The sequence below is a fragment of the Camelus ferus genome, chromosome 1, assembly GCF_009834535.1.
Source record: "Camelus ferus isolate YT-003-E chromosome 1, BCGSAC_Cfer_1.0, whole genome shotgun sequence".
Taxonomy (NCBI): domain Eukaryota; kingdom Metazoa; phylum Chordata; class Mammalia; order Artiodactyla; family Camelidae; genus Camelus; species Camelus ferus.
The window spans coordinates 38,323,064-38,336,013 of record NC_045696.1 but is presented as its reverse complement, the minus strand read 5'-3'; the positions used below and the strand labels follow the sequence as shown (position 1 = coordinate 38,336,013).

Here is a 12,950-nt window from a genome sequence, read left to right as displayed (position 1 = left end):
ATGAAAGAAAGCATTACTTTAAAACTGTCTTTAAATGTCATATTATCTGTAAACTACCAAAACATGAAAGACAGACAAATGCCCAAACTGAATCACTTTTGCTTTTTGCTTCTGCTATTGATATTGCCTTCCTTTGTAAAAATTAGGTAAATACAGCAAACCATACAGCAACTACTTCACAGAAGGCAATATGGAAGAACATTTGTCATGGTATATAATTTATTTTACATTTTCATACCCCATCTCCAGTAGGAAAAAAATCAGAAATTATCTTATATTTAATATGAGTTAATTTCTTCCATAGTTAATCCTGCCAGTAATAGCATTCAAAAATGTCTTATTTGAAAATAAATATACAACAAATTTACCTTTAAAAACCATTATTTAAATGCAAGGTAAATTATTTAAATGTTTCTTACCGTGGCAAGAACCTTCGATTTCTTCATATCCTGTACTGCAGATACACCTCCCAAGAGGAACTAGCCAATCTCCGTCAGCTCCACAATACAGTTTAGGAGTGTCACGCTCTTCTGCACTCTTCACACAAGAGCCCCTTACTTCAACCAAGGAGGAAGAATCAACCCTTGGGATGGTGTCAGGAAACATGGCCAGGTTACGAACAGTGAAGGGGCATTTTTTGTAGAAAACACGGACTGAAACTAGGGCAATGCAAGCCCCGATGTCTTGAAAAGCCAGATAAAATCCTTTCCTTTCTATAGGCCCCACCTCACGAATTTCGGTGTTGAGTTTGAGGATGCGATCACCCAGATCCATCTGGGTAAAGCTTTCATCAGCAGCAATTGTGTCAATTTTTGTATACTGGCTTGGCTTGAATTTAATTCCATGGGACTCATCTGATTCCACATAATACAGATTAAATGTTTCTTTGCAAGTCCCCAAGACCCATGGGATGCTGTTACAATCCCTCAGTGTGAACTTCATTTCCACATAAATTTTCTGAGCTGCATCACGGGAGATCCAGTTTGTACGAAGCCAGTTGTTTTGGTTTGGTTCCATCACATTGCATACCTGGTACGTGTGAATGGGCCTATTGTGTTCATCCATTTCAGTGATGGCATCCCACTGCAAAAAGAAAAAAAAAAAGAAATAAAATGATTATAAAACCACAGTTGTAAACAGATACGAATACTTCCAACATTTTCTATTTTACCAAAAGAAAAAATGACTAAAAAGGATACAAATGAAGCAGAGCAAAGCAACAATGGTGGAGGATTTTAAACAGGAGATTTCTGTTAAAGAGTTTGGGTTCTGAGCATAGCAGCTGCCCTGGTATGAATCTTGCCTTCTTACATGCTAGTTGCAACACCAAGAGATGCTTTACTTAAGCTCTAGTTTCCTCAGTTCCTCAATGGAACTGATAACAGTACCAGTTTCATAGGATTGTTGTGAGGCATAAATTAGTTAATATAGGTAAAGAAATTTAAATAGTTTCTGGTACTCTAAAAACAATGTAAAAATAACTGATCGATTAACTGATCAAATAACTACACCAATGACAAATGCATTTAGTTACCTATTTGTCTTCATATCCAATTTGTCACAAACTGAGGTGTATTTATCAGTAGTCAATTAAATATTTACATGCCATAGACATATTTAAGAAATATTTATTTGTCAGGCACTTTTCTGGGCAGTAGAAACAGAGCACTGAACAAACACTCCTTGCCCTCATAGATCCTGCTTAGACTGAAGAGAGACAATAAAAATTGTAAACAAGTCAGCCGAATAATGTGGTAGAAAGTACAGTGGGAAAAAAATAAGGCAGGGAGATGGGGAAGAGGGTCGCAATTTTAAGTAGCATGGCCAGAGAAGGCCTTACTGAGGTAGTGGCATTTAAGTAATGTCTTGGAGGTGAGACAGTGAAACTCGTGAGGAGGAAACAGTAAGCATAAATCCCTGACGCAGAAGTGTATAGGTATGCTTTAGGTACAGTATGGATGGGCACTAGACAGAGAGGCAAAGAAGGGGCAAAAAAAAAGCCTTTATAAGCACTGGAAACACTTTGGCTTTCACACTGAGCTAGATCACTGGATTATCTTCACTTCTGCGTGTTTACATAAAAGCATTCTGCCACTTATATAAATAGAAAAATCTTGCTTATTCTTTTTTAAAATTTTAGTAAAAATCTTTGAGCACTCTGAAATCAATTGGTATGTCATTATTTAGACATCTAATATTGCATACTTCTACATTACGAATTTAGATTGTAATGTATTTTATTTTTATAATTATAGTAATTTTCAATAAACAAATTTTATAGTCTTTCTGGGAAAATATACTAGTTATCATAGTTTCTCATTTGTATTATAGTGGAAATGATAAGCTATTTTCTATAGTGAATAAGTGTTATTTCTTGATATCATACTTCAGTGATTTATAAAATTATTTAACTCATTCTGTCTATACTCTCTTATTTTAGTTGGCTGTAGAGAGTTTAATCAAGACTGGTGGAATTTCAATTAGTATAGTTTCTTATAGAATGGCTACTTTCCTTAGTCTATCTTACTGTTAGGCACTAAGTACTTTCAATTATCTACTCTAAATTTCCACAAATAATTTATATTATCCATCAAGAAAACTTAAAAATAATTCTTTATCTAAAATTTCATTTGTTAATTGCTTGCTTGAAATTCAGAATATATTTCCAGAAAAATAAATGAATTCTTTCAGAACTGTGGATGTAATTTTATAAAACACACCCATTGTCTATCACAGGCGATCCAGTAATCTCATGGACACACATGAAATTACCCATCTAAATGCCTTTCATCAGCATATCATAGGTCTTATATGACTCCACACTTTAAAATTTAAAGGCAAACCAGCATTATCATAGCTTATCTAAAATGGTAAACTAAGCATTCAGAAAATAAACAGTAAGACAAGATGCAAATAATAAAATCTAAGAACTGTCAAAATAAGTGTTCAAAATTCTAAGCATTTTATCCACTGGAGAGCCTGTATGATTATTCTTATTTTAGATAAATTTCTAATCAGAATTGATTTTGTTTCTGAGGGAATGTATGTAAATTGCATTATTTAAATGTAATATTGCAATGTATTATTGTTGTCTACACCACATATTCTACTCTCCCGTATAGAAATATAGAGCTATACTCTCAATAAATTCTGTTTGACTAATTACATCTTAACACCTTCAGACTTTATCTCTTCATATTAATAAAAAGTATTAACTATGCTCATCAATCAATTCTTCTAAAATATGAGATTAACTAAAATGTGAAAAATTGTCTCTATGACCAAAAAAAAAAAAAAAACCCACAATCATTACATATCTTTACTTTAATGTATGTTGGGTTTGGGAAAAATGTTTAATAGAAAAAAAGGTCAGGAATTAGGAGAATATGACATGCATTCTCTGAATCAGGACTAATCTGAACCAAGAGATAAGGAATTAACAAAACATGCACAAATAATGAGAAATGTGGTTCTTCTCAAAGCACTGCGTAAGGATGTTTAACAAAATGGTACATCATTTTCTATGTTAAGTTTATGATGTTTGATAAACAATAGTATTTCTTCTCTCTTTAATTAAAAAAAAAAAGAAATTAAAATGAGATTCAGGTACCAAAATAGTCAAAACGGATCACATGCTAAATTTCATCTTCGCCAAGAATAATGAAAGTAATTGAAATTAGATTTTAAAATTTGAATATGATTAATTAAATCAATAATACAAATAAATTCAAGATTGCTACAAGATCTAAAAGGCTATGAAATTTACTAAAAATATTAACATCAGTAGACACAGAAATGGTATTGTATTTAAATCATAATGTATCCTTTGGAAATATTGTATTTAAATAATTATATTTGTATTTATATAGTTATACAACCTTTTAGTTATAATTTCCAAGTATTAAAATTAATAAGGTCTCTAAAAATGTGGGGTCAAAGGAAAGGATGGGAGCATGAGGGCTCACATACCAAATGTCTAAATATTTTTAAATGATATATCATTCTCCAGATAAGATCAGAATCTAAGTATGTTCTATTTGCCTACTTTACAAAGATACTAGAAGCCTAAGTTCAAATTTAAAATACTTGGAATCCTCAGAATACCATGCCAGCATGTGGTGGTCCATCTAGAGCCAACCCCTAACCTCAGTCAATAGCATTTCTATTCCCTTCCCTGACTATCCCATACCATGAAGGGCTTCACACTAGCACATGTATGAGTAATCTGAGGCCTCATGTCCAACCTGTGTCTCTCTGCTACAAAAAGATGCCAACTTTGGTCCTCTGTTCAACCCAGGCTAAGCATACCAGTAGCACAGTACACCCATTGGTGGGTGGACCCCAACGAGAAGACTTGAAGTTCTTAAAAGAAGGCTGGAAGCCATCTGAGCAAGAAATCCTGGGGTCTTACCTACAGTGTGGTACAAAGGGAAAGCACAGGATCTAAGTAGCATATTTCCTTTTCATCTGAGGTCACTGACTCACAAAAAGGGGTGTAGCTAGAGAAGTGAAAGGGTAAAGTCACCTAAAGCTCCAGGAACAGTGTAAGGTCTTCCCTTCCCAGGGCTAAAGATGGTAATGATGAAAAAAATCCTAATTTGGAATGTAAGATACTATAATCACTCTTTAATATCAAAGAGAGTTAAATATTCTAAAAACTTTTAATGTTCTACTTCATTATTTGGTAGTTGTACCCAATTATTGGGTACCATTATTGGGTAACTTTTACCTTAAACTTTTGCCTTATAAAGTACTTCATGGATACTACAGATCATGTGTTAATAAGCAATAAACAATATTTAGTGAATTTACAGTGTATGTTAAGTTCAATAAGAGAAATGAAGAAAGAAGATACAAGAATTTTTGCTGTTCCTAATTTTTAAGGTAGCAAATTATGAAAACACATTTGACAGCACAGAATTGAATATAAGAAACAAATAAACAGTATATATAATAAACAGAATAAGTGTCCAAAGGATAGCAACATTTGTGAACTGAGGTGGTTTGGCAGGTTTGGACAAGAAGGAGAAACTTTAATCTTAAAGAATCACAAGATTCAATAAGGTAGAGAAAGTAGAGTATAGAAGTTAATTCATAACACTAACCTATATGAATATACTTTTTGGCAATTCAGTCCTATACTACATATAGTTAGTGGGTAAAAGTTTTTGCCCCTATTTAAAACAAAAACAAACACACATGTACTTATTCTCTAGCTGTGAACTATTCAGATGTACATAGGCCAGTAATTACAGAAATTACAGGATGAAAATATGTATCAAACCTAACATTAATTCTGCTGTTAAGTTGATCAATACTGTCAGCTGCTTGCTATTACATAATACACATTCAATCCAAAATACTCAACTTCTCAACCTTATGTGTTTTTTTTATTTCTATGTAGGACTTAAAATACCAATATATAAAACAATTTAATGATATATAATGTAGAAAAGAGCTCACTGAAGCAAAAATTAAATCATATATTCTTCTGCAGAGTAGAGTATCTTGCAAAATTTATCTATTCTTCTGACCAAGATGAGTAGAATAGAGCCCTTCTGTCTCATGGTCATTTAATAATGACTTTTTTTTGGATCAAGATGTGCAGAAATGAATTACATAACGATAAAAGTAAGTTTTGTAACTTCATGTATCCTGCTCAATGAGAAGTTTTAGTTAAGCAAGAATCACTTGTACACTAAGGGTTCTTTCTTTCATAAATTTCAAGGACATCTTGGATATAATGATTCCTGAGGGCAACTATTTGTATACTGAATTTATATCGTCAAAGCTTTTTCACAAATGTTAACTCATTTGGTTCTCATCAATCCAATAAAGTGAGACAGATATTTTCATTTCTACATTACTGATAAAGAATTAAATACTTAGGAACTGTGTGGGCCAAGGACAGGAAACAGGCTTTCTAACTTTATTTTCTGTATTTCATGACATTTTGCTGGTGACTTGTTGGCCTGGGGGAGACTACCCCTCCCAGGGCTAGTCAATTCTTAGAGATAGCAAAAGGCTCTAGGCCTAGAGCGGATCTTTCATATGCAAACCAACCAAACCTGAGTCTACAGGCCCAACGACTTCCTTATCTAACTCACACACCAAGTCAGTATTTCTTCTGCCCTAAATCATCCCAAGGCCAGGTACCAACTAGAGACTACTCCTATAGCCCCAAACCTGCAGGAATCATGCAAATGAGGCAATCCAAAACTGTTTACTCTGCCCTGCCTTGCATTTCCCACAGAAACTCCAATTAAGACTCTGGCTGAGTCTTTCCCCTCACTCCTGTCTTCTGTCACTTGACCAAAACTCACTGCTTCCCTGTGGCCCTGCATGGCATCAATGATCTCCTTCCTGGAACCTGTGAGTATAACAGACTTCTCCCTTCAGACTGTAATTCTTGTTTCCTCCTGTGGCCACGTTGACGTTACCATACCATTATCAACATTTACATTCTTAGAACAAACAGCTATATGGTTCATGAGCTAATTCTCCTGGCAACTCTTTGGAAGGCAGCTGACTCTGGCTTAATCAAAAGTTTTCATTGAGCAAGACATTCCAAGCGACAAAGCTTTTCTGTTCATCCCATGTAATTCGTATATCCTCTCCTTGATCCAAAGAAAAGGACTCATAAAGATGACTATTAGCCAGAGGAAGCTCTCTGTTCTACTTATCCAGCCATAAAAGCAAATACAGTTTGCAAGATAGTCTACCCTGCAGAAGCATGTATTAAAGTAATTAAACAAGGGAGCTATTAGACTGAAGTGGCTCCAATGCCTTGGCAGCCTGATGTAAGCAAACTCAAACCTAAGCTACAATAAATTCCTATAAATGCTCCAAGGTTAGGAAATCAAAACCCCAAAACAATCAATCACAAATAGCCAACTAGCCTTTTCCAAATGAGGTAACCACTTAAGTCATAGCCAATCAAATAATTTCCTTGCTTTGCTTCCATGTCTGCCAGTATAAAATACTTTCCCCTAGCTCCCGTTGGCAAAGCAACCCTACCACTTTTAGTTTGATGCTGCCTGATTCAAACTGATGTTAGCTCAAATAAACTCTTAGAAATTTTAATATGCCTCAGTTTATCTTTTAACACAGGTATATGTTGAGTTTTGCTTTACTGAGCTTTTTTCTATATTATATAGCAGCGAATTATTTCATATATTGACATTTTAAGTCTTGTATGAAAGTATTAAAAAATTAAAAAACAGTATTAGATGGGGGAGTTGGAATATTTCAAGTTCAGTTTCTATTTTGTAACAGCAAGTAGCTGATCAAATTGACCAACTTAACAGCAGACCCAATGACAGGTTTGATTAGTTCATCATACAATTCTGTGGTTACAAGGTTTATGTACATATTTATGTATGTATTTCAAACCAAAGAGTAAGTTATATGTGTGACTGTCTTAAATAGAGGCAGGAAGTTTTAGCCACTGGAAAACACTTGGTATTAGGCTCAGGTTGCCAAAAATTTAGCACATATAAGTGCTGTATATCACCTAAGAGTATTTCTTCATTGATGGATCTCTTCGGCAGTCCCATTTAAAATGAATCTTTGTTAGAAGTGATAGGAAATGTAAAGAGCTATGAACAGTACTTAATCCATTTGTGCCTGAGGGTTTTCTAAAAACCCATCTCCACCTATACAGAGTGAATTTTTGTTTCTAAAGCAAGCTAAATAAACTAGGTCAAAAGCTAGATTCCTTTAATAAACTAGGTCAAAAGCTAGATTCCTTTTGGGCATAGAAAGTAAGAACAAGGAAATTAATTCCTAAAGCAACTGGCAGTCATTGTGGAATCAGATTGCTTTCTTTTCTCGAAGAACAAAATAAAGCAATCAAATAGCCTTTCTAGGCAAGAATATTCAGGTAATTTGCTGGTAAACTGACCTAAACATTGAAAGGTCTAACATGAACCTCTCATATTTATACCTTCTTTCCTCTGAAAATCCTTAGAATTCAACAGGAATATAAACATTTATTTCAAAAATAAACTTTGAAATTTTATAATAAAAGCAGATTATCTATTTCTCAGCATAGAGAAGGCTGTTGGAAAAAATAATTGTATTTTTAAATAACAGTGATAAGTCCTGAAACTTACTCAAAGTCCATAGCTCAAGAAAATTTGTAACCAAGGAAAAGAGCATTTACTTTCATATTAACATGCTTACCTCCATATATCCAAACAGAAAAGAGAGGGGGAAAAAATCATACCCTAGATATCTCAGAACCCTAAACAACTGCAGGGCTGGTCTGATTTAAGGAAAAAAAATAAAAAATAATTAAAAAACAATGTTATTTTGTTACTAAATTGTATGAGCTATTTATAAATTCTAGAAATTAAGCCCTTGCCAGTTGCATCATTTGCAAATATTTTCTCCCATTCCATAGGTTGTCTTTTTGTTTTGCTTATGGTTTCCCTTGCTGTGCAAAACTTGTAAGTTTAATTAGGTCCCATTTGTTTATTTTTGCTTTTATTTCCACTGCCTAGGTAGGCTGCCTAGGAGAATACTGCCAAGATTTATGTCAGAAAATGTTTTAACTATGTTTTCTTCTAGGAGATTTATAGTGTCTTGTATTACGCATAAGTATTTAAGCCATTAATATAGTGGAATACTACTCGGCCATAAAAAAGAATAAAATAATGACATTTGTAGCAACATAAATGGACCTGGAGATTGTCATTCAAAATGAAGTAAGGAAAATACCATAAGATATCACTCATATGTGGAATTAAAAAAAAAAAGACACAGATGAACTTACAAAACAGAAATAGGCTCACAGACAAACTTATGGTTACCGGGGTAAAACGGGTGGGAAGGAATAAATTGGGAGCTTGAGATTTGCAAATAATAACTACTATATGTAAAATAAACAAGTTTCTACTGTATAGCACAGGGGACTAACTGTATTCAGTATCTTGTAGTAACTTACAATGAAAAGTATATGAAAATGAATATATGTATGTGTATGTATGACTGAAACATTATGCTGCACACCAGAAACTGACACAACATTGTAAAATGACTATACTTCAACAACACCAAAAATAATTTAAAAAAAAACCAAAACAATAGTGTTAAATATGCTGATAATAGAGACTAGGGAAGGAAGCATTGTAAAAAGAGACACAGAAAAATATTCTGGTTTTTACCTTTATCTGTGCTTCCTAATGAGTAAGTACTTATTTATATGTGTGTAATATCACTTTCCTTTCTTTGCTTTTCTCTGTCTGCCTTTTTAAAAACCACATGCATTCTAATATTAAAATTAGTAAGTCTAAAACTTATTTCTGCCTCCATTTGTAACAGGTCCTAGCTATAGGCTAAAAAGGAGATAACTATGCGGTAAAAATATTTTTTTTTTACTTTTATTTCTTTAAAATGTAATTATGATAAATATACAAAGGGAAAATATGAAAAGGAAATAGAATATATCAAAAGATAATTTCAAAGATATTGAATCCAAAAGACCAAGTGACTTAAAACTAGCTAGCATTACTACTGGTAGATGACAAATTAATAAAAACAATGAAATAGCTTATCATTATTCAGATTTTTTTCCAAAAGTAAAAGATAATCTAAAGGTAGATTTAAATGAAACAAAGAAACAACAACAAAATCATGATAAATCTATAATTCCAAGTTAGGTTCCCTGTGTAACTTGTTTCCAAGGGTTTTTGTGGTATGTCGTTGTAACTAATTATTCCTGAAGATTAAACTAGATTAAAATGAGAAAGGGAGCAAGGCAGGGGAAGAAAATCTTCAACTTCATTCTAAGAATAATAAAAATAGAAGAGGTGAGAATGAAAAGAAGTCTTCATTTGGTAAAATGGCATATATTTGATTTGTTCTAAACATTCTAACTTTTACCTTGCATAATCCAAATAAACTAAAGTGGTTGAATGTACATAGGCATCTCATTATGTAACCTGTAGTGGTTTAATTTTTAAATCATAAGCATCTAATATTCTCAACCAAAGAAAAGCTTGTTAAAGGGACCTTCTTATTCTAAAGTGGATATTTTCCTCAGAACCACTTAAAACATTCACTTTGAGTCAATATACTGACGTAAACTTAGAAAATTAGTGCCCTGAATTCTGCTGCTAGGCATGTAGTTAATAACATAAATCTGTTTTTGCAGCAGAAAAGTGAAGGCTCTGCATTTAAATAACTAGCTTCGGAGATAAAAACAAGAAGCAAAATGCATCATGTGCAGATACATTTCTGTTTCATTTTGGGCAAACATAAAACATTTTTATTAGCAGTACAAAGACATTTAATAAAAAAAATCAAGAACTCAATGGCATATCTGGAAGACAATTATTGAGACTCAGTAAGTTTTATAAATAAATTTATAACTTTTGTTGCATTTGTCCTATTAACAGGACCAAAATATTATAGCAAGAAGGGTAATTTCCATTAAGAAGGAATGATTCTTCCCATAAAAAAACTGTCACATATTCATGAAGATTGAAAATTCTTAGACAGAATCCATCTTCTGAATGTCTGTAAGCTTTAATTGGCAAAAAAAGTAAAGATTTTCACTCAACCAATAAATAAGGTGCTGCAAACATCATGTTTGAATAGGATTTTTACAATAAAGATATGGAAAATATTCATCTAAATTGTTCTTTATTATGTTCAACAATACATGACTACCATGCTAGTTTCCACAGGACTTCACAAATACAGAAGGCATGTAAAAATAACCTTACAAACCATTTTTAATTTCATTCCTATATGGTAGAAATAATAAAGCATATTATCTGGGTTTTATGGATGAGGAAATTGACTTAGAGAAGGGAACAGATCAGAGTTTTCAAAGAAAACAGAAGAATCACTACCACATGAATCTGGAGAGTCCTACTGACCCATATGGAGGCTCTGAACTAAAATAAATTTAAGTACAATGTAATCTCTATGAGGGCAGAGACTTTGTTTTGCTCATTATAGTATTCCTAGCACCAGGAGAATACAAAGCAAGATCACAGTAGGTTCTTAATATTTGCTAAATATAGAAACAGATGCTAGAAGGCTTGAATTCTAACTAAAACAATTCAGAAAACTTCCACTAATAAGAGACTACTATTTCTTCTATCCAGATTCTAAATATCACACATTATTGAGAGATATAAACTTTCAGCTCCCTCTTAAACTTATCAACCAATTTTAGAGCTTTCATAATGACTTAGCTGCACAGAGAAATACCAGAGGAATTAACTGAAGCCTGCAAACACCAGTTGATTCAGTCAGCATTATGCTAGTGCACAAGATTTTAAGTTAGGATAAAGATTCAGGCTTAGAACTGAAAGGTGGTGTGTGTGTGTGTGTGTGTGTGTGTGTGTGTGTGTGTGTGTGTGTGTGTTTTCAAGATGGAGGGAGGAGAAAGAGGAAAATGCTATTAAGAATACATGTCTGCATCAGGTGAGAGAGAGAATGAATAAGTGACATTACATCCAAGCAGCTTAGAATATTCTTTAATAGAGTACTTCAATATAAAAATGACTATTTATTGATCCAGTTAGATTATCTGTCTTTGCTCTAATTACTAATAAAGTCTACAACCCTGACTCTGATTAACTTTCTATTTTAACTAGAAGTTATAATATTTAAGTATATTATATTATGAATTGGTAATTCTTACAAACATAATGTATGAAATAAATGAATATTCAAACCATACATGTTAATTCAAGTGGGGAGAGGAAATCCCTAGGAGTGTGAGGCTCTGTACACATTGCAGAACAAAATGATTAATGAAGAAGAAAGTATTTAACCATATCAATCATCAAATGCTGCTGAAAGGTCCAGTAAAATAAAGACAATCCAATATTTACTGGTTTGGTAAGAGAAGTTATGGCAACTATGATCAATAAAACAAGGTTTGGTGGAGTGCTAATGTGGACAGAAGCACAATCTTCACAAAGAAATCCGAAAAGATTTGCTTTTTAACTATAAACTTGCAGAGATTCTTTCAAGGTAAGAAGATGATTCTATACATACTTCTCCGTTCATGTTCTGGCCCATTAACGTTGTTTAGCACTTCGAAAGGATACCTACTTTGACTTTGTTTTTCAAAATATATTAGACCTTCACAATTTAATTAAAATTTTAACTCTACCCAGGCCTACAGTTCCATAGGAATGGTCCCTGGTAGGTCAAAGTTTGCTTGACATCCGAATCCTACAAGTGAAACTGTATCTAATGATCACCTGTCACTCCAACAGCTTCAAGCTGAGATTTGTCTACCTTAACTTGATTTAAAGATATAAATTACATGTGCCATAAATGAATGTCTGATTTGCATAAAATCATGATAGGTTATAATAATTTTCTGTGGCATATCTGTATTTAAAGAACCTTAAACACATCATGTAACTGCATATATACAGTGGGAAAACTATAAAAGCATAGGTACTATTCTTTTTAAGTAACTCTGTGGCACTGATTTCCAATTAATTATTTTAGAATATCAAATTGTACTAGAGGGAAGTTTTATACTGCTGACCTAAGTTAGGAATTTTTCCCCTACACCCCATTTTTAATCTCACAAATTATTAATTACCTAGAGTATATTTTAGATGTATTCTTTCTGTAAGACTGTTTAAAAGAACTGCATGGTTTTAAATAGGATTTGACACAATCATCAGTGTGCAATAAGCCAGACAGTGTAATAAACTTACCCTATTTCAAATAATCTTTAGAAAAAGTTTCATTAATTTTTCTTAGGAGAAAAAAAGGGCAAAATTATATTTGCAGCCAGCCAAATAACAATACTTAACACTATTCACCTTGCAAACTTCAAAGAAAATAACCTATCCCTGGATATTACATATTATATTCCATAGAATAATAAACTAAAATTGTTGTTAGCATAGTAATAAAAAAACTTTATTATACATCACAAAGAGTCTTAAGGTTATCTTGGGAACATA

At 32.9% G+C, this 12,950-nt stretch overlaps 1 protein-coding gene across 5 annotated transcripts in view; it reads right to left on the bottom strand.

The window, feature by feature from the left end:
• The window catches only part of EPHA6 (EPH receptor A6), a 730,766-nt gene that overhangs the window by 585,187 nt on the left and 132,629 nt on the right, over positions 1 to 12,950 (bottom strand). For all 5 annotated transcript variants that reach the window (XM_032489822.1, XM_032489814.1, XM_032489792.1 and 2 more), the window contains one exon: positions 420 to 1,083. In XM_032489822.1, coding sequence (XP_032345713.1) covers positions 420 to 1,083 — 664 coding nt within the window. The remainder of the gene's footprint in view (positions 1 to 419; positions 1,084 to 12,950) is intronic.